Below are 27,546 nucleotides of genomic sequence, written 5' to 3' on the forward strand. Positions count from 1 at the left end.
GTGATCATTAATGTTTTTAACTAATTGGAAAAATAAATGAGGGAATGAGCGATTAATCGTTTTACTGTGAAAGAGTCTAGCGGAAGTTAGTGTTGGTTGGCGGAAGTGGATGGTGGAGGGAGGACCGGAGACTGCGGGATAAACAAACACAAATTAAAATTCGTACAAGACTGAGATGTTAATATCAGAGGTGTTTTCTGTTTCTTCTGTTGTTCAACACGTAACTGACGCATAAAGACACGTCACATAAACGTTACGGTCGTCTGCGTATGAGTTTAGAATTTGTCACCACACGATACAGTTTAAGTTGCTGCTGCTGCCTCGACAGTTAAACACAATGAAGGTGCGTTTGTTTGTTTTTTTTACGAACAGACTGATCGTGTTGTTTTCTGGCGTTTCGCTTCGTACATGTTTGTGTTTGTTGTTTTGTTCGTGGCTCTGGGCAACACGTGTGCATTCAAAGTGCTGTTTTCTTTTTCTTTGTCTCTTCTCTTTGAGAGAACGTTTTATTATGTTTGTTTCCACACTCATCTTCTCAGTCTCCAACATGTTAAAAAGCCGAAAGAAGACACTTTAATATTCCCCCCCACAGATCCCGGACATTTTGCTAACTACACGCACTCTTGTTATCATCCCACTTTACATCGCTTTCCGTTTTACGCACTGTAACTTAGCGAGCAATCATGCCACCTAGCTGAAACAGCCGAGTCGGCTTCTGTCAATCAAGAGTTTCTTTGCACCTTCCCATGTACAGAAGAAAAGTCACAAGTTTTTATTCAATGCAGTTTTATGTTGTGGTTTTAACAGAGCGGTGTGTTTCACAAGCGGATAAATAAACTGAACAACGTATTTATGCAAATATAAATGGATTTAGATTTTTTTTATGATTATTGCGATCTCAGCAAGTTTTGTTACTTGTTGCATGTCTATTAACACAGCTGACTTTCTGTGTCAGTGCATTGTACATGTTCTTGGCATTATATTGTTTTTGTTTGGTTGTTTTTTTTATTTTTCAAGTTTTAAATGATTCTTTTTTTTTGGAGGCATTGTCTGATGAGTTACCCCCGAGTGACTGAGCATCAGGTTTATGTACAGAGCTGCAGATCGTCTCCTGACTTGGACTTTTGTATTCTTAATGGAAAAGAATTAATGACAAGTGGAGAGGAGAAGAAAGAGGAGGAGGAAAAAATCTTGGATTCTTTTGGTGGTCTTATATTAGACTGCAATATTACAGTATCTGGTGTGCAATCTGTGATAGCTGAATGTTCCTTGTATATTTGTGTTGACTACATCCCACAAGAGAAAAACCAGTAGAGGAACAACCCCGCTCCCCGTTACGAAAACAAAATGTTACAAAAATGCAATAGATCTGGTACTTATTATTTTTCATTTCATTTCAATAAATAATTGCTGTTTACCACCAAAGTCAAGACTCACATTCATTTTGAATTTCAAGATTTTTTTTCATCTTTCCAAAAGTCACAACAACAAAAACTGAATAAAAAACAGTTCAATCAAATAATTAATACAAAAATCCTACATGTGACACACGCACACACACACAGAGTCATATAATGTAGAATATGTCAACTTCAAAGGAATCAAACAACTTAAGAATCAAAGCATGATGTTGATCCTTCTCCTATGATGTTGATCCTTCTCCTATGATGTTGTTTGACTATAGGAAGAAGTAAGATGGAAAATATTGGCTTAATGTCCCACGACAACTCGTTGGATCATTGATATACTTGACGATATTAAGGAGTAAAAAGAATTTGAGGACACTAGAGAGACTGAAGAAGAATGGAGACAAATACAAACACAGATAAACTGGACCAGCTGACTCTGGAGATTCACCAACTGACTTCCGAGAAGAAGACGCTACAAGCTGGACTTGAGGATGCTGTAGAGCTTGCTAGACAGGCTAACATCTACCGGAAGCAGAAGAAAACAGAATCTGAAAATCTGACTCTGGAAAATAACAACCTGGCTTCTGAGAATAATAAGCTGCAAGATGAACTTGATGAAGCTCTACATCAGAAAGACCTTGCACATCACGCTCTCATCTCCCAGCAGCAAAAGGACACATATAAAGTGGACCAGCTGACTCAGAAAATTCTTAAACTGACTCGTAAGAACAAGTTGCTACAAGATGAACTTAAGGATGCTCTAGAGATGGCTGAAGAAGCTACCAGCATCATGACAGTGAAGGAAAGAGAATCTGATGATCTGACTCTGGAAAATCACCAATTGGCTTCTGAGAACAAGAGGCTACAAGGTGAGCTTGAGGATGCTCTAGAGCTTGCTCGAGAGAATACCATCTCACGGCAGCAGAAGGAATCAGAATCTGACAATGTGACTCTTGAAAATAACCACCTGGCTTCTGAAGACAAGAGGCTACAAGATGAACTTGAGGATGCTCCAGAGCTTGCTCGAGAGAATACCATCTCGAGGCAGGAGAAGGAATCAGAATCTGACGATGTGACTCTTGAAAATAACCACCTGGCTTATAACCACCTGGCTTCTGAGAATAAGCGACTACAAGGTGAACTTGAGGAAGCTCTTCATGAGAAAGACCTTGCTCGTCAGGCTCTCATCTCCTATCAGCATAAGGACACTGATAAACTGGACCAGCTGACTCAGGAAAATCTCCATCTGGCTTCTAGGAACAGGGGGCTACAAGATAAAATTGATGATGCTGTAGACCTTGCTGAAGAGGCTATCAACTCCGAGCAGCAGATGATAAATAAATCTGACCATCTGACTCTGGAAAATCACCAACTGGCTTCTGTGAACAAGAGGCTACAAGGTGATCTTAATGATGCTCTAGAGCTTGCTGAAGAGGCTATCATCTCCCAGCAGCAGAAGGAAACAGAATCTGACAGTCTGACTCTGGAAAATTACCAACTGACTTCTGAGAACGAGAGGCTACAAAATGAACTTGAGGATGCTCTAGAGCCTGCTAGAGAGAATACCATCTCACGGCAGCAGAAGGAAACATATAAACTGGATCAGCTGACTCAGGAAAATCACCAACTGGCTTCTGTGAACAAGAGGCTACAAGGTGATCTTAATGATGCTCTAGAGCTTGCTGAAGAGGCTATCATCTCCCAGCAGCAGAAGGAAACAGAATCTGACAGTCTGACTCTGGAAAATTACCAACTGACTTCTGAGAACGAGAGGCTACAAAATGAACTTGAGGATGCTCTAGAGCCTGCTAGAGAGAATACCATCTCACGGCAGCAGAAGGAAACATATAAACTGGATCAGCTGACTCAGGAAAATCACCAACTGGCTTCTGAGAAGAAGACGCTACAAGTTGGACTTGAGGTTGCTCTAGACCTTGGTAGAGAGGCCACCATCTGCCGGAAGCAGAAGGAAACAGAGTCTGACAATCTGACTCTGGAAAATAAGCACCTGGTTTCTGAGAATTATAGGCTACGAAAGGGACTTGAGGAAGCTCTACATGAGAAAGACATTGCTCATCACGCTCTCATCTCCCAGCAGCATAAGGACACATATAAAGTGGACCAGCTGACTCAGAACAATTTCAAACTGACTTGTAAAAACAAGTTGCTACAGGATGAACTTGAGGATGCTCTAGAGATGGCTAAAGAAGCTACCAGCATCATGACAGTGAAGGAAACAGAATCACACAATCTGACTCTGAAAAATAATCACCTGGCTTCTGGGAACAAGAGGCTACAAGGTGAACTTGAGGAAGCTCTACATAAAGACCTTGCTCATCAGGCTGTCATCTCCCAGCAGCATAAGGACACAGATAAACTGGACCAGTTGACTCAAGAAAATCACCAACTGACTTCTGAGAAGAAGATGCTGCAAGTTGGACTTGAGGACGCTCTAAAGCTTGCTGAAGAGGCTACCAACTTTATGCAGCTGAAAGAAAACAAATCTGACCAGCTGACTCAGGAAAATCATCAACTGGCTTCTCAGAATAAGAGGTTACAAGGTGAACTCGAGGAAACGCTACATGAGAAAGAGCTTTCTCATCAGGCTGCCATCTCCCAGCAGCAGGAGAACACAGATAAACTGGACCAGTTGACTCAGGAAAATCACCAACTGACTTCTGAGAAGAAGATGCTGCAAGTTGGACTTGAGGACGCTCTAAAGCTTGCTGAAGAGGCTACCAACTTTATGCAGCTGAAAGACAACAAATCTGACCAGCTGACTCAGGAAAATAACCATCTGGCTTCTGAGAACAAGAGGCTACAAGGTAAACTTGAAGAGGCTCTAGAGCTTGCTAGAGAGGCTACCATCTCCCGGCAGCAGATGCAAACAGAATCAGACAATCTGACTCTGGAAAATAACCATCTGGCTTCTGAGAAGAAGATGCTGCAAGTTGGACTTGAGGACGCTCTAAAGCTTGCTGAAGAGGCTACCAACTTTATGCAGCTGAAAGACAACAAATCTGACCAGCTGACTCAGGAAAATCACCATCTGGCTTCTGAGAACAAGAGGCTACAAGGTAAACTTGAAGAGGCTCTAGAGCTTGCTAGAGAGGCTACCATCTCCCGGCAGCAGATGCAAACAGAATCAGACAATCTGACTCTGGAAAATAACCATCTGGCTTCTGAGAACAAGAGGCAACAAGGTAAACTTGAAGATGCTTTAAAGCTTGCTAGAGAGGCTACCATCTCCCGGCAGCAGATGGAAACAGAATCTAATAATCTGACTCTGGAAAATAATCATCTGGCTTCTGAGAATAAGAGGCTACAAGATGAACGTGAGGAAGCTCTGCATGAGAAAGACCTTGCACATCACGCTGCCATCTCCCAGCAGCATAAGGACACATATAAAGTGGACCAGCTGACTCAGAAAAATCTCAAACTGACTTGTAAGAACAAGAGGCTTGAAGGTGAACTTGAGGATGCTCTAGAGCTTGCTAGAGAGAATACCATCTCCCGGCAGCAGATGGAAACAGAATCAGACAATCTGACTCTGGAAAATAACCATCTGGCTTCTGAGAACAAGAGGCTACAAAGTAAACTTGAAGAGGCTCTAGAGCTTGCTAGAGAGGCTACCATCTCCCGGCAGCAGATGGAAACAGAATCAGACAATCTGACTCTGGAAATTAACCATCTGGCTTCTGAGAACAAGAGGCTACAAGGTAAACTTGAAGAGGCTCTAGAGCTTGCTAGAGAGGCTACCATCTCCCGGCAGCAGATGGAAACAGAATCAGACAATCTGACTCTGGAAAATAATCATCTGGCTTCTGAGAATAAGAGGCTACAAGGTAAACTTGAAGAGGCTCTAGAGCTTGCTAGAGAGGCTACCATCTCCCGGCAGCAGATGGAAACAGAATCTAATAATCTGACTCTGGAAAATAATCATCTGGCTTCTGAGAATAAGAGGCTACAAGATGAACGTGAGGAAGCTCTGCATGAGAAAGACCTTGCACATCACGCTGCCATCTCCCAGCAGCATAAGGACACATATAAAGTGGACCAGCTGACTCAGAAAAATCTCAAACTGACTTGTAAGAACAAGAGGCTTGAAGGTGAACTTGAGGATGCTCTAGAGCTTGCTAGAGAGAATACCATCTCCCGGCAGCAGATGGAAACAGAATCAGACAATCTGACTCTGGAAAATAACCATCTGGCTTCTGAGAACAAGAGGCTACAAGGTAAACTTGAAGAGGCTCTAGAGCTTGCTAGAGAGGCTACCATCTCCCGGCAGCAGATGGAAACAGAATCAGACAATCTGACTCTGGAAAATAACCATCTGGCTTCTGAGAATAAGAGGCTACAAGATGAACGTGAGGAAGCTCTTCATGAGAAAGACCTTGCACATCACGCTGCCATCTCCCAGCAGCATAAGGACACATATAAAGTGGACCAGCTGACTCAGAAAAATCTCAAACTGACTTGTAAGAACAAGAGGCTTGAAGGTGAACTTGAGGATGCTCTAGAGCTTGCTAGAGAGAATACCATCTCCCGGCAGCAGATGGAAACAGAATCAGACAATCTGACTCTGGAAAATAACCATCTGGCTTCTGAGAACAAGAGGCTACAAGGTAAACTTGAAGAGGCTCTAGAGCTTGCTAGAGAGGCTACCATCTCCCGGCAGCAGATGGAAACAGAATCAGACAATCTGACTCTGGAAAATAACCATCTGGCTTCTGAGAATAAGAGGCTACAAGATGAACGTGAGGAAGCTTTACATGAGAAAGAGCTTGCTCATCAGGCTGCCATCTCCCAGCAGCAGGAGAACTCAGAAAAACTGCGCCATCTGTCTCGGAGAAATCACAAATTTGCTTCTGAGAACAGTAAATTAAAAGGTGATCTTGAGGAAGCTCTAAATGAGAGGAAGCTCGCTCAAGAGGCTCCTGTCTCACAACTGAAGGACAAAGAAGAACAAGTCTATTTGACTTGTTACAGTCAAGAAGTGGTTTCTGAGAACAAGAGGCTACAAAGTGAACTTCAGAATGCTATACTTCAGAAAGACCTTGCTCGAAGGCAGAGCCAGAGAGACAGAGAAGCTACCAGCAGACTCATAGAAGAAGTGAACAAGGAGAAAGCCAATTACATGCACCAATTTAAAAGATTTGTGAAGCAAAAGCAAGCCTCATCAGATCCAGAGGTGAAAAAAGAAAACATGTCACAGAAAGATTTTATCATCTCCAAGAATCAAGGGTCCATTACTAAGCTCCAATATATGGGCCATAAGTTGAAAACAGAACAGTCAGAGAGCAAGACAACACAAGCCCCACTTGTAATTCCAAATAAAACGAGGCTTCTTAGAAGACCAAAGTTATCCCCCCTCAAACTCCGAGTGCAGAAGTCAGAAGGTCCGAGCTCTGAACCTAACAACCTTTCAACTGTGATTCAGTTTCCCCTTTTATGTAAAAAAAAAAACCTTAATTTCACAGAATAATTAAGTAAAAGAAGAAACTTTCCAAAAAAAACCTGATTTTTAAACTAAAACCAAATCTCCCTACAAAGAGGGGTAAGTCATTGAAAGGCCATAACGATTTTGATCTATTTATTTTGTATATCTAATTCTGAAGTACTTGGCAAATAAAAAGTCATAAAAAAGAATTTCAGTCGTTTTTTGAAATTTAAAATGAAATAATTAAACTTTAAATAAAAAATAATTTAAATGTCCTGTTTTATTGTGGTTTTATGGGAGTGGTTTGTGACACTTCTACTGCTCTCTAAGAACCTAAATCGGCAGATTAATTTATAATAAAATAATTTGACAGTGATCATGAATGTTTTTAACTAATTGGAAAAATAAATGAGGGAATGAGCGATTAATCGTTTTACTGTGAAAGAGTCTAGCGGAAGTTAGTGTTGGTTGGCGGAAGTGGATGGTGGAGGGAGGACCGGAGACTGCGGGATAAACAAACACACGCAGCGGCTCTTCACTCACCTGCTGCCGCCGTCGCAGCTCCACGTTTGGCCCGGGGTTAGAACACCCAGGAACAGGGAGAGTAACCCGGGATACCCTCCTCCTCATCCCGCCTTTTCGTCCCCCCTGGAGCCGGCGGTTTATGTGACTCGCTTCCCGGCGGAGAACCGAACGAGACATGACTGAGCTGAGGAAGCGAGGCGGCGGCGGAGGTGACACCGACAGCACCGACAACATCAGCGACAAGGTAACGAAGTGAAGCCCGGGAACCGAGGCCGGTCCCCCCGCTTAGGCCCCGGCCTGTGGAACATGTCAGCCCGGTTTGTGGCTGCGGTCAGACCGGCGGAGCTAGCTGCGGTTACCGGTTATTAAGCAGCGGGAGCTACATGGAGCTAGTGAGCTAGCCTCCGGTAATCCCGCAACAAGCTCACGCAACAACACGGTGACGAAATAACGACTTTTATCTGGAGTGACGTTCATCACGGCTGGATCTGTCACCACATGTTTTAATCCTGTGACACATAGTCAACAGCGACAGTAAACCAGTAATAATGTTTTCTTGATAATAGCACCTGTGTTGATTTAGCACATTTTAAAACTAAACGTCAAAGACGAGAATCCAATCAACGCAATGTAATTTAAAATCAAAGGCAACACGACCTCAGCTCAACACATGATAAAAGTTTCCACGGATGTTGAATGACAATAAAAACACAGCTGAGGTCCAGATTGTTGAGAAAACTACTGTTGGGTTCAGTTAAATCTCAAATCTCTCATCTTATCTTATTATTTCATGTTGAATCTGTGTGTGACTGCTGCACTGACAGGGAAATACTGGACCTCACACTAAGCTGTGCAGTGCAAGTTACGTAAAATTACTAAATATATTTGAAATGTGAACTCGATCCTGCTAGTTTTTCAATATAATTAAGTTTTCAGTGAGATTTCTTGGGTAGAAAATATGAAGTGTGACAAAAACTCTCCTTTAAAATAATGATTTTAGTGCTGAAGCTATTAACGATCAATCAATAGCATTGATGGATCTTGACCTGTCAGTCTTCACTTTTTAAACAGTTGTTGACCAAACAATCTCCACTCAGTCAGGGGCGTCTCAAGGGACTTCCCCTGGCTGGGCCCTACATAAACGCAAACCAGAAAAAGAAACAGCAAGAAGTTTCCTGGTTAGATTCCTGACGTGAACATGTTCTCCCAGTGTCTGCAGGAGTTTTTCTCCGGCTTCCTCCCACAGTCCAAAGACCGGGGGTTGGTTAATTCTAAATGGTCCATATGTGTTCTCTTCAAAACTTCGTGGCATGAGTCCTCTCTGTGGGTTTCAGTTGCGTTGCAGCCTCCTGTACATTAGACGATCATATAGTTAAAGAGGGTTCTCACAAGATTAACTACAGAATGGATTTCACACTTCATGCTTTGTCTTGTGCAAATCCCTCAATGTGGCCTTCATGCAGGTTCTGACTGTCACTCTCGGGAGCCTCTGGTGCTAAAATCGGATTCACCAGATCAATCACATGTGCTGTACATCTATATGAATTGGTCCCTGGGGGTTGCTGTTGCCTGGCTGTGTGGCTGCAGTCATTCAGGCACTGAGCTCCACATTTGGCTCTTTCACAGTTCACTTTTGGGGAAAAAGAAGCCCCCCCCTCTGAGCACCAGAGAAAAGTGAGGGGCATGACTCGACAGAGGTCAAGCAGGGATACAGAGGAGACTGTTGGTTAACCCCTGTTTACATTTATAGAAGATAATAACACTCTTTTTTTAAAGGTGAATTAAACTTTCCATAGAAAGTTCACATAAATATCAGGAAATGTGAAATATTCCGGATTTTATCATTTTCATTTCTTGTTTTCTCAGTTTTAATTTAGTTGTCTTTAATTTGTTATCTGATGCTGAGTGTGAATCGATGGGACCTTGAAACTGTGTCATCACACGATCGCTATTGCGCAGACTCTGGCTCCAAATGACGTCTTCAGTGCAAAATGGCAGCGTTCATCTCTGTGGCATTTTGGCTTCATTTCTGGATAGTTAGAAAAAGTGGAGATGCTAGATCATCCATCTAGTTTGTGATGTGTCCCCTGAATTGCGATGCTGCTATTGTTTACTTCCATTAATTAGACAGCCGTATGCAGCGTGTGTGCTCGACTTACATATTGAGCTTGCGTCCTTCACACTGCTGCTCTCCATTCTCTGGTACTGTTGTCGGGGCAATTAGCGGCTGTTCAAGACCCCAACATGACAGTTGACCTTGGTGGGCTGTCTGCTGGTTGGCTGGGCGTAAGAGAAGCCTCCAGCGGCAGCAGCAGTGATGGTGGCAGCAGGCACTTAAACGCTCTGATGGTCACAGCTTTATTCTAAACAGACCTAGTTAGAAATGTCTTGGGACAGCAGAGGACAATTATTCATGTTGTGGCTTTGTGTAAAGATACCCTCATGTTGTTTTTTCAACCTCAAGCTCAGTAAAGTTAAAAAATGTCGTACATTTTCATTTACAGTGTACGTGTGAAGCGGTTGCACAACACTGTTGATCATATGCATGCTAACTGTAAGTTAGTTTGAGCATGCTGTGCTAAGCCGTTGGCATGCTTACATGCTAACATTAGCATTCAGGTCAAACCGTAGCAGAGCCACTATACAGCTCAGGCTCGCTAAGTTGAAAGACGAAATGATGAACGTGAAAGTCCTGAATGACGACATTGTTTTCCATTATTTATGCCTCCAGCTGTATTGATTTCTGGTTTGAGCGCCACCTCTGAGGCGTCACACTGCTGCGTCTCCTGGAAAAGGCCATTTTTGCTTCGTGCTGCACTTCAGAGAGGTGAAAGTTGCAGCAGTGCTACTTCAGGTCAATGTTCACTGCTGATTAGCCTAATTCCTTTCTTGCAGCAAGAGTGACTGACGTCTGTTTAGAGGCTCTGCTGTATCCTCAAAGTTAATCGTTTCCTAGAGTAATCATCCCCCCCAAAAAAAAAAACAAGTGTGAATAAATTCGGTGTGACCATCAATTCAAGCAAATGTATTTCATGCATTCACAAACTTTGTGCTGCGCAAACACTTGTCCTGATGCTCTGCTCAGGACAGCTTTGTTTTCTACCTTCCTCAAAATGACAAATGTTCTAAATACAGAGAAGATGTTTCGAAGTTTCAGTCACAGTTTTTGTCAGTGTACAAATACTAAATACCAGTTTGAGTCTTCATGTGAGACTCAATGAGCTTAATTCATTGGACCTTTTTAAGTAAAGAACGGTTTCACCTCCACTGTCACTGGATGGACATTTGTTACCATAAAAGGTTTCATTAATCCTGTCAGTGCTGCAGACTGTGCTGTTAGCTGTGCCCATTCATATTGTCAGTCATGCTTTGGACATTCTGGGACAACCTCCACAATCAAACTCACAAACACACTTGGACACATCCGAGCAGGAAACAGCTTTTTATCTGCAGGGCACAGTGGCATAACCAGTTAGTCCAAGTACTCTCAAAGAGTGAATATTATTAGTTCTGCTGTCATGTCCCAGACTGTCCCAAAGTCATGGGGTCAGTGAATCGATCTCAGATTTCTTAAAAGTCTGAAATCCATCTCACGGGTGTAAAAGTAAAGAAGCAGCGATTCCCCAGTGGTTTGGTGATCTGGTTTCAAATTCTCTATTTGCACAATGGCACACTTGTTCCTGAATTCTTGCAGAAAGACATTCTCAGAAAACATTTTCACCAAAGTAAAAATGTCAGTTGAAGTCAGTCTTAGTTAAGAACTCAAAGTACGATCGTGCTGACCAAAGTTTTTCTTAAATTATCAAATCATTATTTCAGAATTCCTCTCCTCTGACGGTCTGAAATGCCGACGCATTATAATGTTGTCGTAGTTTTTATTTGTAGTTGGTCAAATTTAATCGTCAAAAAATAAAACATTGATTCTTTTGTGAGCATAAAACTCTCGTGTGGTTGTAATTGTTTCCCCTCATATCTCCCAAAGGGCTGCGTCGTCGTTAAGTATTTTGTCACAACAAACTTACCCACTTGTAATAATGACACAATCAAAATGACGATGCTGGTATCTGGAGGCAAAACGTCTGGAGGCAGATGGTAACACCGGGATTGTCACGACTTTATTAGCCAATGGGAAACTTGCCCCGTGGCGACTCATCACTCTCCTCTCCTCTCTTCTGTGACCCCAACTCTCTCCTCCTCTCCTCCTCTTCCCTCTGGCTCTGCAGAGAAGGCATTAATAGCCAAGAGAGGAGGACAAAGACGACAGTGGAGGTGAGATGAGCTGCAAGGACAGTCGCCCTGCTGCTGCTGCTGCCTCTCAGTCTCTGCAGCTCACAGATTGTAGGAAAACATGGGCGTCTGGTAGAAAGTGAATTCTTGGATGCACCACCTGCTGTGGCTGCTTTTGTGTTTCACTTAAATCTCTGTTCCCAGTGATTTCTGTCTGTATCAGCCGGTGTTGATTAGGTGCTCAGATTTGCAGCTTTGTTTGCCTGTGATTAGACAGCAGTTACCAAACAAACAAAAGATTAACAGTGTTTGACAGTTTGATTAAAAGATTGAGAGCCTTCCCCCAGATTAAGCTTTAATAATGCAGCTCTGCATGTAACAGGTTTGTGTGGTTGAAGTAATGAACTGACCGGAGGCTCGTTCCACGTCAGGGAATCTTTTATCCAGCTGCCGACCAATGGCATCAATGACACACGGGTGAGAAAATCCCATCACTTGTCATATCCAGGCACAGTAGCATCATCGACATCATAGATTTCCATCCATCCATCATCTATACTGGTAACAATGGTCCAATATGGTGTCGTCAGAATTCTTACTTTATTCAGCCAACACTTCAAAACCCCCAAATCTTCGAATACGGCAAAGAACAAAAAAAAAGTTAATCTGTTATCATGCTAGATCCAGAATAAGTTAATTATAGCAATAAATCAGACTCTATTTATGCTTATTGGCTGGTTAGATGGTCACTCTGTTTAAACAGCTATGGCTAAACTTGTTTCTAGTGGTGACCATGATTGTACATGAAACTTGCAGTCTATCTTTCTTTGACTTCAGTGTCGGGGTTAACCAGAGACGCTGTCGTGTGAGTTATTATTTCCCTTTTTCAGTCAGGATGCTGTGTGTAAGCAGCACTGTCTGAAAGGACACCGCAGCTTTCCATGGTTTCAGTCTGCGGCCTGAAAACGTTTCCTCATTAAAACCTGAGTAGAAATCTACACTTCCTCGTCCCTCCTGAGCGCTAATGCCAACTGAAGTGACCCCAGGCTAATCACAAAATCTGGACAAGATCAGAGACGTTCTTTCCAAATGAAAATCTGAGTTAACCCCGACGCCCTCCGCTCACCGTATTTAGCAACGTTTGAGTAAAAGCAACCATGAAAGGGAAAAAATGTCCAGGAGCATCAGCGAGGATGTCAAGTGCGGAGAGGAACATAATCTCCTAGTGTGTGTGTGTGTGTCTGTGTGTGTGGTTTAAAAAGAGGCTCCCTGAGGAAGTGTCTCCTCTCACCACTCTGTTACCTCACAGACCATCACTGGTGTTAATTTAAGAACTAAAGTGCTGGGTTTTATTATAGATGTTAGAGCATCCACACTAACTCTGCTCAAATTGCCAACATAAAAACTTTTTTTACAGAATAAACAATGGTGAAAATATTTGCATTTATATTTTACGCAAAGAAATGTGTTTACTTTCTAAATTTCACTTCCGTATATTTGCTTGTGTTTTCTTTTTATTTATGGTTATTAACTGTAAATGTTTTGGTTAAACTGTGAAATATTAATTTTCATATAATACATTTCTTTGTTGTAAGGGTTTGATAATTACATTTTAGGAATTATTGCCAATTCAAAAAAAAAATATATATATACTGTACACACACACACACTCACACACTCACACACTCACACTCACTCTGTCTGCGGACTGGGTTTAAATCCAGATTAAAGTTTCATTAACACCAGTAAAGACGTTTGCCTCCCGGGCAGCAGCCTGTTAACCCGGCGACACTCGGTGTAGACTTTCAGCTCCGTCATCCTCCAGTTTCTTCACCGGCCTCCAACTGAACATTTTCTTCTTGTGTACATTTTCATGTTGGAATTATCATGTTCAGATTAGTTTAAGAGATAGAAATATAATTCACTTCAGCTCATTTGAAGATAAAGGGTTTGTAATAGTGTATTCTGTATATTAATGAAGTATTTCACATACAACAAGGACGACAACAACAAACACACCCACACGCCTCCCATGTTTACTCAGACCTACTTGAATCACAGCCAGGTTTAGAAGACACATCAACCACTTCTGCAGTTTCCTAAAGACTCAACTCTTGTATTGTTGGTTTTATCCATTCAGCTTCATCCTTCCAGTTTTTCAAAACACAATCTTGTTTATCTTGTTTAACCTTTAATCGATCATCTGAGATCATCCAAGAAGTAATTAGTACATTTGATGAAAACCAGTCCGTGCTTTATCGAGTCATTTTGTACACACACACACACTGCTGCTAGAAAATACCTAATTAAAGCACCATCTGCTGAGTCGTGTGTTTCTCTCCTCAGCCCAGACTGGACTTTTATTTGACGACCTCAACATTTACTCTTCGTTTGCAGCTCTCAGTGTCTGACCTCCATCTTTTTACAGGATGACGATGCTTTATTGTTTTCCTTCTCTGTTGTCACCTTATGTGCACTACCCTGTCTGTGCTTTCTACACTAACCTGCGTGTCAGGTGAACACTCTTTGAATATCTGTGTGTGTGTGTGTGTGTTCTGACAGGAGGCCGATGGTGATGACAGGCTGGGTCTGCAAGGTGACGCAGAGGGAGAGTGTGACATTGACTCCAAAGCAGACACTCCAGATGTTCCTCTCTCCACAGCAGACACAGACAACACTCCACAATGCCTGAACAAAGCTCTGGAGGGCCTTCCGCCCAGGTGCGCACACACACACACACACACACACACACACACACACACACACACACAGCTTAACAAGCTTTCTTCAAGATGGTGGAAAGCGTGAGCAGACACAGTTAAGTGTAAACGATCATGTTCAGGAAATATAAACCATTTTATTTTTTAATAAATCACTAACTTGTTCATTTCACACGACTCGATTTTCTTCTCTGCTGTGATTTCAGCCATAATTCTGTTGTAACAAGCAGATTCTCCTCCGTCTTTCATAGAAAGAGCCTGACAGAGTGATTGATCACCTCCCCTGCACCATGTAGGTTAATTGGACCAGAAATAGATTGAAGTCCACAGAGGTGCATGAACACGCCCTTATTAATGTAGTGGAGGAAATACAGTAACTCTCTGCATCTCATCAACCTGGAGATTCACTGCAGGTCTGTGACTGTGACACATCCTCTCTGGGGTTTCATATATATATATATATACATACTGTATATGTTGCTAACCACAAGTAAAGTTTGATAAATTCATTGAACACATGAATTAAAACACATCAACAATTAAAAGTCCTGTTTACACGTGTGCAAATACACTTAATGCAAAGATTTCAAGACTGTGGATCTACCTGCTCCAGTCAGCAGCACCTTGTGTGACGGAGGTTAGATACACGGACGAGTGGTGGAGGGTGTGACCAATGAGCGACGGCCCTGTTACAGGGCTTAAAGGCTCACGAGGAGGGAAGCACTAATCCCTGCTGGCTTGAACGGCATTGGAGCCGGTGTGCTGCAGAGAGAGCTGTGGATGAACAGACTGCAGAAAGAGGGAGGGAGGGAGGGAGGGAGGGCGGGGGAAGAGAAACAGATGGAGAAGCTGTAGTAGAAATAAAGAGGAGGAGGTGGAGAGAGGAGGAAGGATGGTGCTTTTAGTGCGAGTGAGTCAATGACTGTGGGAGGCAGACGGGGAGAGAGAGTGAGCGCGTGGAAGCAGCAGCTCTTTTGATGACGCAGCTGTTTTCCTCCTCCATTCACACGAGCTCCTGTGCAGCTCTGAGCTCGTCCCTCTCTTTTGTTTTGCTCGCAGGCGGTCGGCATGCAGCTGTTCGCCTCGCAGCAACACGGACCAGCTGACGTGTTGGGACAAACACATTCCGCACTTTTAGGCACGCTAGTGTCACGGCACAGGTCGTACCGGTTTAACGGTTTGTTGTAAGATGCAGGTGGTGATAATAAGCCTTGAAAAGTGGCCACAGCATTAACACGATACCTTGATTTCATCCTGTAAGTCACGTTTAGACCAAGAACTACCTGGAACTTTAAAAAATATATAATTGTCGAGTCTTGACGATCCACTCAAAGCCCTTGAAGGTATTAATACCGTTTTCGCCATTCCCCCATTCATACTTTCTCCATCATACATCATTCATAAACTGCTGGCCCAGCCGTCAGGGGCAATTTGGAGTTCAGTATCTTGCTCAAGGACACCTCAGCACGTGGACAACCCGCTCCACCTCCTGAGCTACAGCCGTGTTCAAGACCTATTCTGAAGCCAGCCCCCGGGGGAAAGTGGGTGGATGTATTTAATGACTTTGGTGACCCAAAAGACGTCACAGTTAAAAAAACAAAACAGAAACCTTGTGCTGTCCTCTCATCAGACAGCCACTGACGAATGCTTTAAAGCTTCTCCTCTTTATTATGATTATTAAGAAAACACGTCAGCTCTGTAAATTCAAAGCTTTACAACTGCAGCTTTAGACGGTAAATTATACACTGTATACTTTCCTCTTACCTTTCTTATGGAGTGTAAATATTTGAAAGTAATTTTCAGAAAGGAAATAAATCACTAATTCAAAGTTTCCTTTCTCCACAGATGGAAGAACTACTGGATACGAGGGGTTCTGTCGTTAGCCATGATTTCAGGCTTTTTCCTCATCATCTACATGGGACCTGTCACTCTTTTATTAGTGGTAAGGGACAGCACTTGATGCCATGGCTGTTGTTTGAGTCCTCAAGGCATCTGTTCATGTCCATGTGTCACGTTTCCGTTCTGCTCCTGTCCTCTGATACAGGTCATGACCGTCCAGATCAAGTGTTTTCAAGAAATCATCGACATCGGGTACAGAGTTTACCGTTCCTACGAGCTGCCCTGGTTCAGGACTCTGTGCTGGTGAGTAGAGGATGTTACAACAGCAGCAGATAAACTCTAGAAACGTGTTTGACAGAGAATCGTGCAGTTATCTGACCTTTCTCTTGTGTTAACGGACACACAGGAAGTGGTTTGAGAATCAGTAAAGCATCTGCAGTGTGGTCGGAGATAAATCAGAGGGTGGAATGTTTGTATTTCATAATTAAAACATGTTGATCTACAGTAAAATATCTAACGTAAATATTTCAAGAATTGTGTGGTATAGTATATTATAGTGTATTGGTTTGTAAGCAGGTTGTAGAGGTCAGTTAACTCAGCTCTTCAGTGAAACATTGACTCGGTTCGTCTGCAGTCACGTTCTCTGAATAAGCAACATCGTCCTCTGTTTGCTCCCATTGAGTGTTACCTTTGCATACACAGACACACGCCCACAGTATGTGGCAGCAGCGCTCAGCCAGGAGCAAAGATCAATGCCATGTTGGAAACAAAAGAAGGCTAATTGAAACTTGCCCTTTCACCTCGGGCCACCCATCACACACACACACACACACACACACACACACACACACACACAAACAACAGGTCAATGTACAGTCTGTCTAACACTGTCAGACCTTTAAACCCAGTGACCCACACAAGAGGTTTTTTCATACGTGAGCTCATTTCTGCATAAACTCATGAACTGCTCTGTGTAGAATAAAACCAAGAAGCACTCAAACATACTTGAGGCTAACTCAAATACCATGTCAAGTAAAACTAGTCCCGCTTGTTTCTGTGCCTCAGGTACTTCCTGATCTGCGTCAACTACTTCTTCTACGGTGAAACCGTGGCAGACTACTTCGGGGCTCTGGTGCAGAGGGAGGAACCTCTGCAGTTCCTGGCTCGCTATCACCGCTTCATCTCCTTTGCTCTGTATCTTGCAGGTGACTCCCACCCTCAAGACTCGTGTATCTCAGAGAAGAAAACAAAAACATGCTCTTTGGCCCGTACGCTCCCACTCCCCTTTTCTTTATGAAATAGATTTCAAACAATTCACATCGCTGAGGAGAGAATAAAAAAGAGAAACAAAAACCGCAGGAAGACATTCAGTATAAACCGGTTTGTGAGTTTTTATAGTCAATTAAATTGTGACATATTTAATCTTTTCATGCTTTTTCCTGCTGCAGGAGCTTTAATTGCAATGAAAACACTGTCATGAAAACACTGAGCTGAGCTTTTTATCATCACGTCGCAGTTCACCAGTGATTTGTATCAAGACCTGTAAAAAGAAGTCAGCTTATTTCTAGAATTTTACCGAATGGATCGTACTATTTGTTTGTTTCCTGCTTCTCTGGATCACATGACACTGATTTACAAACACATGCTGCTTCTTCTGGCGCTACATTTATAAAACAGAGAAAACCACACATGCACACCAAAGAGGAAACAAAAGTTATCACTTACAGAACTATTACATGTGTGGATTCAATAAATTTTCTCTCTTCTCTCGTGCCCTGTCCACACGAATGCGGTTATTTTGCGATACAAACTTTTATGCTCTGAGTAACAGCCTCTCGTCTACACGCAAACAGTTTCAAGACAATAAAACTGAGATATTTATGAAGGTCTTCCATAGAGCAGATGGCAGAACTGTTAATACTGCCTTTACTTCACTGTGAGCAAGATTACACTGTTAGTTTGCAGACTGAGCTGACTTTTCAAGTTAGCCCTGACTTTCAGCTGCGTCGCTACTTAAGTTTTAACATCTACAAGAACAAAGCAAATTCTGAAAACAAGTCTTCACAAATAGTTTTTCTTACTTTTGAGATAAAACTAAAAACCATGTTCGCCACTTGTATTTATTAGAACAAAACTGAAGTCACAAATCGAACCTCTGAGATATCTGGATGTGATGATATGTCAATGAATATATCCTTTTGAGGCAAGAAGGTTTTGACAAGTTAAAAGATTTTTAAACGAAAAATGAAAAAACAACATCCATCTGAATGTAGATGAAGCATTTCCAGAGGATTTGGTTAAATTTAAACCACGGTGGGATCTGTTGTCGCAGCAGCTCTTGGATTTTTCTGATGCTGCTGCTGCGACAACAAAGATTCCCTGTGGGACGAATACAGGATCTGTCTGCTGATCGCTCAGTGGTTAGTTTCAGAGTCCGACACGGGGTGAACACGTCGGCCCGAGTCTCGCTGACATAGCTGTCTCTCAGTTGACCCAGCGTCGGCGTCAGCTGTAGTTTCAAACCCCAAGGACACCCTGAGGGTCGTCCCAGGTTCATGTGGACAAACCTGACCTGAGGAGTCCGAATTCAAATCAGTGCAAAATCCAAACAGTGATAAACGTCCTCTCAGTGTTTCATGAAAACAATAATCTAAGTTGTGTAGTCACTGTCATGCTACACACAGACACACACACCTCCCTGTACTTTATATAAGATGTGTTGTTGTTGTTGTGATCCACAGATTTTTAAAACTCTGTAATGTTGGAGTTTAAACTGACAGCATGTTGTCTACTCTTTCACAGGTTTCTGCATGTTTGTGCTGAGTTTAGTGAAGAAACATTACCGCCTGCAGTTTTATATGGTGTGTATCAGCCAAGTAACCCTCTCCTCCTCCTCCTCCTCCTCCTCCTCTACTACACCACTCACCTTTCTGTCCACCTCCCTTCACCGCTTCCTGCTCCCCGCTTCGTCCCTCTGACAAGTGTCTGGAGTCTCATCTTGTGCTTTGCTGTTGCCATTGGAGAAGCCTCTTTGGACATTACACAGCGTTTGCTCTCGAATGCTGTAACCCCTTATGTTAATTGTGCATCAGACACATCAGCTGCTTTCAGACGCGCACTGAACTGTGGATAATCCCCCGACGTTCTCTGGAGGGGTTCTGTATGTGAAGAAGTTCCAGAGAATGTCTGCAGCAACTCACTCACATGAAGCCCCTCTGGAAAATTTCAGTAAAACAGCTAATGTTAACAGTGCACGTGTGAAAGCAGCTCCAGATTATCTGTGCATGTCACCGTGCGGAGTTTAAACCTGGATTAACTCAGGACTTCTGCAGTGGCTTCAGCTTCTCATGCATCTGTTGAGCTCCCCCTGACATCTGAAGGCTGCTGTGATGCAACGCAGTGCATTGGCCTGGACTGACTTTATTGCCCATTTAGCTTTTATTGAGTTTTCATCTTGCAGGCAAATCTATGCAAATGCTTTCATTGCAGACATCCACAGAGTGTTTCCTTAACCGCCCATTCAAAACACGATCATCTCCACCCGCAACAAAGTGAACGTTTCCTCAGCTCATGTGTGTGTTTCATTCTTTTATGTGAGGAAGATTTTAAAAAAATGCTGCTGTCTTGTTATTTGCATGCATCTCCACAAAATCCTTGTTTGTGACATCTGCTGCCTGCTCTTTTCTCACCTTAATGTATATTTAAGTTTTGATGCATATGACATTTGCTCACTCTGCGTGTGTGTGTGTGTGTGTGTGTGTGTGTGTGTGTGTGGCTTCGTCAGTGTCCTTCACCTCATCCGCCTGTTTGTTTGTACTATTCCACTATTTCTGACACGAGCCAACTTCTGAGCAGGCGCGGCTACATTCCAGTGCAGTGACACTGTCGTGTTTGTGTTTGTGTTTGCCATTCCAGTTTGCTTGGACCCATGTGACCCTGTTGATTGTGGTAACTCAGTCCCACCTTGTCATTCAGAACCTGTTTGAAGGAATGATCTGGTAAGCAGGACACAGACAGACCGGAGGAACCGTGTTGTTTCTGACTATCGCCACGTGTGTGTCGTTGCACCCGTGTTCGCTGTTGTGTAGCTCGTCATGCTGTTAAAGTTTGAACACTGAACCGGCAACAGATAATTTAATATAGATCATTCGTATTCTGTTTTAATTAACTTCTCTGAAGATAGCAAATCATTGAATTTCACAATAAAAACATGTTGTCACGGTAGAAAACCACGAGAATACTTTCCCTGCCTGCCATTTACCAGTTTATAGAATAGATCATATATTTCCCAGCCGCAGAGAAGTGAGTTTCTCTTGTGGTTGGTTTCATTTCTCCCTCCACCTCTAAACGCTTTTGTTAAATCCTATTTTCTAGGTTCATCGTTCCGATCTCCATCGTGATCTGTAACGACATCATGGCCTATCTGTTTGGATTCTTCTTTGGGAGGACTCCTCTCATCAAGGTAAATCAAACGCGTCTCAGTCTTGATAATGAATTTTTTAATTACAGTTAGTGGGTTTACTTTAAACTGTACAGTGTCTAATAGAGTGCAACGGTGGGAAGACACGAGTATATTCAGTTACTCTTGAGGACAGCTGGGAAGAGACGGCCTCTATTTAAATCACATGGAGGCGAGTAAAAACCACGTCATGCTGATATGAAAGAGGGTTTCTGTCTCTCACCCCTGCAGCTCTCACCCAAGAAGACCTGGGAGGGCTTCATCGGCGGTTTCTTCTCCACTGTGGTTTTTGGCTTCATCGTGAGTACATCACATTCACTGCTGCTGCTGCCTCACATGCTCGTGTGTTTTAGGGCTGAAGTCGACCAAAGAAAATTCTGCTGGACTGAAATTCGTGCTGGATTAGTGACAGGGACAAAATATCTGCACGTTATCTCCAGATTCATTTAGTTCTCTAAATCTGGGAACCTCACGGGGCGATGTGTTCACTTCCTGGCGAGCAGCGCTAGTGGTACACAGTTTGATCGTTTTCTAGAATGGGCCAGAAAGTTCGAGCACGAGTAAACATCTGTTCACACGTGTAGTTAAACTTGTACAAGTACGTGACGGTTAAATGACTCAAATACCAAACCTGACACATCAAGTCATGTTTTCACATAGACGTTGTGTTTATCGCACGGACATTACAACTTTATAAAAACGTTGATACACTCAAGTTAGCAGTTCAACTCTCTTTAAATTCACATCATCATCAGTATATGTTTGTATTTATATTAGATTCATGTGTCAACAACTAAAAAGGAAACTACCAGTAAAAATAACGATATACTATTTGTTTCATATTTAATCTCCGATTTGTTCAAACACAAATTTATCGGAGCGTCCAAACGAGGTTCTCCTCCTGTCGATGCCGTGCCGTGTTTGTTGTTGAGCAGAGTTTATGCTCGACTTTGTGATCACATCAAATCGCAGCACACGGACGCCGTCTTTGACACGGTGACGGTTGGTTTGGAGCCGACTCTGAATGAACCCTCAGTAAAAACATCAGTTCCCTGTTCCTCCCACCGCCGGAGGTAATGGATTAATCTTGGAAGATAATCAATGAGGCTGTTTCCTCTCTCTCTCTCTCTCTCTCTCTCTAAAGTAAAAGTACACATAGATAGACTACTACTTTCTGCTCAAGTAAAGTACATACAGTATAAGTACTAAGTAAATGTACTTTGTTACATCCCGGACTTTGGGTGGAGAGCGAGTTGAAGGGTAAAACAGTATTTCCGTCTACGGTTAACCCGTCAATAGTGAACACAAACAATTCATCTGAAAATAACGAGAGCTGGTTATCACATCCTGCTGCTGCAGATAAAAACTGCTGTTACCAAAGCTGCTGGCAATTTCCCATCATGCCTACGACTGCCAGACACTGTTTTCACAACTTACAAGTCACATGATCTCCAGCTCCCGTCTCACGTTGTGTTTGGAAGTTGGATTTCTTTGATTTTTCTCTGCATCATTGATGTTTTTGTGTCATTCCGATGGTACAAAGTGCGATGATCCCGATGACACATCGATGTCCGCGGACTCAGACGCTGATCTTTGCTTGTTGTTGTTTTTTTGGTTCCGCCCTCAGCTGGCCTACCTCCTGTCTCAGTTCCAGTACTTTGTTTGTCCTGTGGGATTCAACAGTGAGACCAACCGCTTCACAGTCGAGTGTGAGCCCTCTGATATCTTCGTGATGCAGGAGTACACACTTCCTGCTGTCATACAAAACACCCTGACATGGGTAAGTCTCTTTCCCTTTGGCATCAACTGAGACCAAATAATATATAATTATTCACTGTGGTAAAGATATTAACTATATTTATTTACTGCCATATTATTATCATCCCCAAACTCTGAAAAATATTTTACCAGCCGAGATAATCTTTTGAATCACTTCTTAAAACTTTAGTTTAAAATAAAAATAACTTTCATTTCTGTGTGAACTTGAAATTATTTTATTAACTTGATTTATTTAGATGTTGTTGTTGTTTTATCCTCATATGAAGCACTTTGTAACTTTGTCAAGAAAAGGGCGACACAAAGAGGCTTATTATCGTTTTTATTATTATTCGTTAGTGAATTAAAACATTTTTCTTTCTGATATTTCCTGATTATGTAAATTCTCCAATTCACCACACGTGTAAATATTTGATCCGCTCTCCGCCGATACACAATTTAGCTTTTTTCTCCTTTGTAAACATTCAACCTTAGAGAAGATTAAATAGAAATTTTGCTGTTAATCTAATGAGGTTTCTCTCTCTCTCTCTCTCTCTCTTCTAGAAAACCGTGAACCTGTACCCTTTCCAGATCCACAGCATCTTCCTCTCGTCCTTCGCGTCGCTCATCGGGCCGTTTGGCGGCTTCTTTGCCAGCGGCTTCAAGCGAGCCTTCAAAATCAAAGTAAAAATCTCAGTCCTGTCTCTTTGTCTTGTCTCTGCCCTTCACCAACAATCCAACATCATCTGAGATTTGTTTTCCTTCGTGTGACATCTTGTTTTAGTCGTGTTTTCCTTTTAACTCTCGTTTTTCCCACTGGAGAGAATTAGAACCAGACGTGAGAATAAAAATGAGACATTTTGAGAATAAAGTTGGAATGTGAATTTCAAACCACATCAGAGAAAAGTTGTTTGACTTTATTCTCAGAATGCAAAATCTTCCGGCGTCGTAAATATTTCATTGCCACAAGTTAGTGATTGTTATAACTTCAACCTGTCGTCTTTGAGATCATAACTCTAACACCAAACAAATGTAGTCATAGTGACTCCACCTCAAGCTCACACACACACACAGATTTGTTCAAGGGCCACATTCAAATATTCTAGAAACTGGTCGGACCACGTGCGGTGAGGAGTCGAGCTGTCTCTTAAAGTTTCTCTCACCCGACACACAGCAGCACACACTGAGGCCTGTGACTGTTCTGATAAGTGTTACATCGTGTTCAGAGACTGACTCATGACTGGTCGAGCTCATGCCGCAGCTCTATGTCCCGGTTTCACACCGCGATCACGACTGCGCTCTTACCTGAGTTCTCACGTTGTATCCGAATCTCTCTCCTCCTGCAGGACTTTGCCAGCACCATCCCCGGCCACGGCGGCATCATGGATCGCTTCGACTGCCAGTACCTGATGGCCACCTTCACGCACGTCTACATAGCCAGCTTCATCAGGTAAGAAGCACGAGCACCGGTGCTAATGAAACTTTAGAGACGTGGATAACACACGTCCCAGTTTGATTAACGTTGCTGCAGACGGGGGATATTTTCTGACGCTCTTGTCGATTGTTGTCATACTACTTGTGACTGTTGTGTTGCAGGGGTCCGAACCCCAGCAAGGTGCTGCAGCAGCTGCTGATGCTTCAGCCCGAACAGCAGCTCAGCATCTTCCACACTCTGCACTCCCAGCTCAGAGAGAGGGGCATGCTCCCCCCCGCTGCCGCCCAGGCTGAGTGAACGTCCGCCGGCTTCACAGGGTGATGACGGGGGAGTGTGTGTGTGATGTTGTGGATAGTTTGTGTAGGCATGCACACACACACACACACACACACACACACACACACACACACACACACACTCTCGCACGTATGCCTGTATGGTGTGTGTGTGTGAGATCCCAGGCCCCTCCCTGCTTCCATCGTCATCCGGCCGCCTCTTCTCTTCATTCAACGACAAACCAGCGCGAAATCACAGCTTGTAACCCGAAGCAACTCTCCGCATCACATGGAATAACCTTAAAGTAGAAAAAAAAACACAAGTGGCTTTGTTGCTTTCCACTTGGAGCGGCACATACAACAGCGAACAGGAAGTCCACAAAGACTCACAGACAGAAGATAAAATGTCTCATCACACAAAAAAAACTGACTTTAAAGCACACAGCTTTCCGGCGCAGGTGGACGGTGGACGTGCGGTTTCCCTTGCGGACGGCAGATATTGCACTGACTTTAGCAGAACAAACAGATTTAAGGAGCTTTTACCAGCGTGAACTGGGCCCAGAGTGTCGGACACGTGGACCCGAGCTGCAGCCGACGGACCGTCGACACTCGTCTCTCTGGGGTTTGGGTGAAGTCGTGATGCAGAAGGGTCGTTAAACACACTGTAAACACTGCTTCCATGGTGTTTGCTCCATTTAATGATCTCAACCTCATGTAGCATGTTCCTGAGCCCCGTGTCAGGCTTCTGCTTGAATAAGCCATGTTTCTTGTTTTTCCTCCACAGAGTGAACCGTCAGCTTTTAGGTTTCTGTCCGAATCTAAGTAAGTCGCACAAAAAGTCAACGGTGTTTGACTGTAGGCATGTTAACGCAGAAACTAGAGCATCGGCCTCACACTCATGTATTGTACATATATATACATTTTGAAAATATTTAGCTAAACAAATACTTAATATATAACTACGTATGTGACCTGCTGGGGTAAAAAGATCACTTTTAAATTAAGAGAAATAATAATAGCATGAACAAATTAGATTTTTAAAAGGTAGGGACGTAGAGTTGATCTGAGGTTGCTGCTTATTTAGAGGGTGTGAACTTTAACTAGAGAATGTAAAAAATAATTTAAAGGAATAGTTCTAACATTCGTCACACATCTGTTTTTCTTTCTGAGAATTAGATGAGATGATAGATTTCAGATTTCCTCCTCCTCCTTCTTCTCTTTATCTATCAATCAATTCGATTTTATACAGCCCATATTCACAAATCACAATCTTTCAACACATGATTACATATTATTATTTACAAAGTTATATATAAATTCGAATAAATTGTATTTTCAGGGATGTAAATCAGCGACTTGACCTGATTTCAAAGTAAAAAAAATTAGACCTTCCGCCCCCATAACTTCCGTTAGATTTATTAACAAAGTAATTTGCAAACAGTTCATCTGAGCCAGCGTCGCATTAGATGCTTTGTTTTATTTTAACTTGGTGGAAAATACCTGAAGTGCAGAGCTACGTCTGTCAGGAAACCTCCCCCGACGTGAGACGGATCAGCTCTGACTCTCAGGAGGAAACTGAGACGTGCGTTTCAGGAAATGTTGAACTATTCCTTAATTGAAGACTCGTGCTTCCTGCTTTATTGATTTAACCAATGAGTTAAGTTGCACTGTAGCAGTGGACGTGGTGATGGTGGGTGGAGATTGACTCTGAACGCTCCCACATCCTCACTCTTCACTCTTTTACTCTACTTATGCTTTAAATCACTGTCGTACGGATTCAGTTCTGAATGTAGATGGAAGATGTTATCGATGATAACCAATGTGCTGTATGACATGTGCGTGTATACAGTATGTGCAGTACTGTACTAACACACATCTGAAGTATATTGACGGTGGTGGTTTGATTAGCAATATTTTCATCTTATGCAAGTCTGAGAATTTAGATTGGAGGATCTAACAGGGGATCTGCATTGTTTCTCATTGGGACGATGAGTTCCAGAGCTCTTCAGAGATGATGTCAACCAAAGCCCTGTGTGATTAACACTGATTTCCCTCGATTACTGAAAAAGGCTCCGGGGTCCAGGTCCTCGTCTCCGTGCTGTTCCGACATCTTCTCCTCAGCGAGGACGGTTAGGGAGAGAGAGTCTGGAGCCGGAGCACTAACAGTTTCGACTGAGGCCTGTGCAATGTGTTTATTTAGTTCTGTTCACTTCCTGCACATGTTGGAGGAACAGGATGTTTTCATTAGTTTGTCCAGTTTGTCCTTTTCCCTCATTTGAGGTGAATGAGGTTTCGGGTGGATTTTTTTGGGACCAGCTGTGTCGCACTATACAAAGATAAAAACGAAACCTCGTCAAAACACACACTACTGCTTGACTGGCTTTTCTGTTAGAAACCCTCACTGTCTGATGTAACACACTGAACAAGATGAAGCGAAACACGAAGATGACTTACGCTGAAATCTGACCAAACAAGAAATATCCACTCAAACTGAAAACAGTGAAATGATTTGGACGTTTTGAAACTGTTGTCTGGAGTCTGGAGCGTGTCAGCAGACACATTATAATATGTTAATTATACATCAGTCAATCCAAGCATCAAAAATGTGCTTTAAAAAATATTAAAGATGCTTTTCAAATAGAATAGAAAGAGAAACTACCCACCGTTCCATTCAATGGTTAGATTTCTTTTTCTTTTTTGCCTTTGGTCTGTTTAATATCGTGTTTGTTTCTTTGGTCCCTATTTAAATATTGTTTGATTAAGTCATTTATTTCTTTGACAAACGTCAAAAAATGTTCCTTAAAAGTTCCAGGTTGATGGAAAATTCTCCAAACCCAAAGATATTTAAATTAATTTAATGATGTTTAACAGGTAAAAAGACAAATTGTTTTAAAATTAATCAATTAGCTAATTAAGAAACAATGAAATTGAGCTATCGTCAACTTTACCAAAACAAATACAAGTGAAATTAACTTTCAACTAGAAGCATCAATGAATTATTATAATTAAGAATATTACATTGACACACTCGAGACGCCAGTTTTACAGATGAAGTTAAAATTAGGTTCAAGTATGAACTAATTTATATATTTTTATTTTAGGTGTATGAAACACAGCGATAGAGGTAGGAAAGAGAAAAGAAGTTTTAGAATCTGAAAAGTCAGGTAATGCACTGCTGATGTTTGGTCGCTCGTCTTTTTAATTGATCCTTGTTGTGAATATTGTTGATTTGATTTGGGGAGAAATGTTTTCTAATGAAAATCTATAGCTTTTTGGAGTGGATAATATTTAAAGGTTATACTGAGGAAGTATGCTGTTAATATAGGGGCAATATGAAGTTATGTATAAACCATGTATTGATATCCTGTTAGGGATATTGAAGCTGTTTACTGTATGGAGGTGAATAAAGATTCTTTTCTTTAAAATGTCTTCAAACCTGTTCATCTTGTTTCCCTGGTTTTG

At 42.4% G+C, this 27,546-nt stretch overlaps 2 protein-coding genes across 2 annotated transcripts; both read left to right on the plus strand.

The window, feature by feature from the left end:
• Window positions 1-1,705: 1,705 nt before the first annotated feature.
• Window positions 1,706-7,058, plus strand: LOC138407429 (putative leucine-rich repeat-containing protein DDB_G0290503). The gene has a single exon (XM_069523321.1). The coding sequence runs from the start codon at window positions 1,804-1,806 to the stop codon at window positions 6,892-6,894; it is 5,091 nt and encodes a 1,696-aa protein (XP_069379422.1). The 5' UTR covers window positions 1,706-1,803; the 3' UTR covers window positions 6,895-7,058.
• Window positions 7,059-7,309: 251 nt separating this feature from the next.
• cds1 (CDP-diacylglycerol synthase (phosphatidate cytidylyltransferase) 1) lies at window positions 7,310-27,509 on the plus strand. The gene is made up of 13 exons (XM_020105089.2): window positions 7,310-7,618; window positions 14,164-14,321; window positions 16,167-16,263; window positions 16,366-16,463; window positions 17,226-17,365; window positions 18,963-19,021; window positions 20,076-20,158; window positions 20,535-20,622; window positions 20,851-20,919; window positions 22,247-22,399; window positions 22,939-23,058; window positions 23,721-23,824; window positions 23,971-27,509. Exons 1-13 carry the CDS (start codon window positions 7,550-7,552, stop codon window positions 24,104-24,106), a joined length of 1,374 nt encoding a protein of 457 aa, XP_019960648.1. The 5' UTR covers window positions 7,310-7,549; the 3' UTR covers window positions 24,107-27,509.
• The last annotated feature ends 37 nt before the right edge of the window (window positions 27,510-27,546 follow it).

The sequence above is a fragment of the Paralichthys olivaceus genome, chromosome 4 (genome assembly GCF_024713975.1).
Source record: "Paralichthys olivaceus isolate ysfri-2021 chromosome 4, ASM2471397v2, whole genome shotgun sequence".
Taxonomy (NCBI): domain Eukaryota; kingdom Metazoa; phylum Chordata; class Actinopteri; order Pleuronectiformes; family Paralichthyidae; genus Paralichthys; species Paralichthys olivaceus.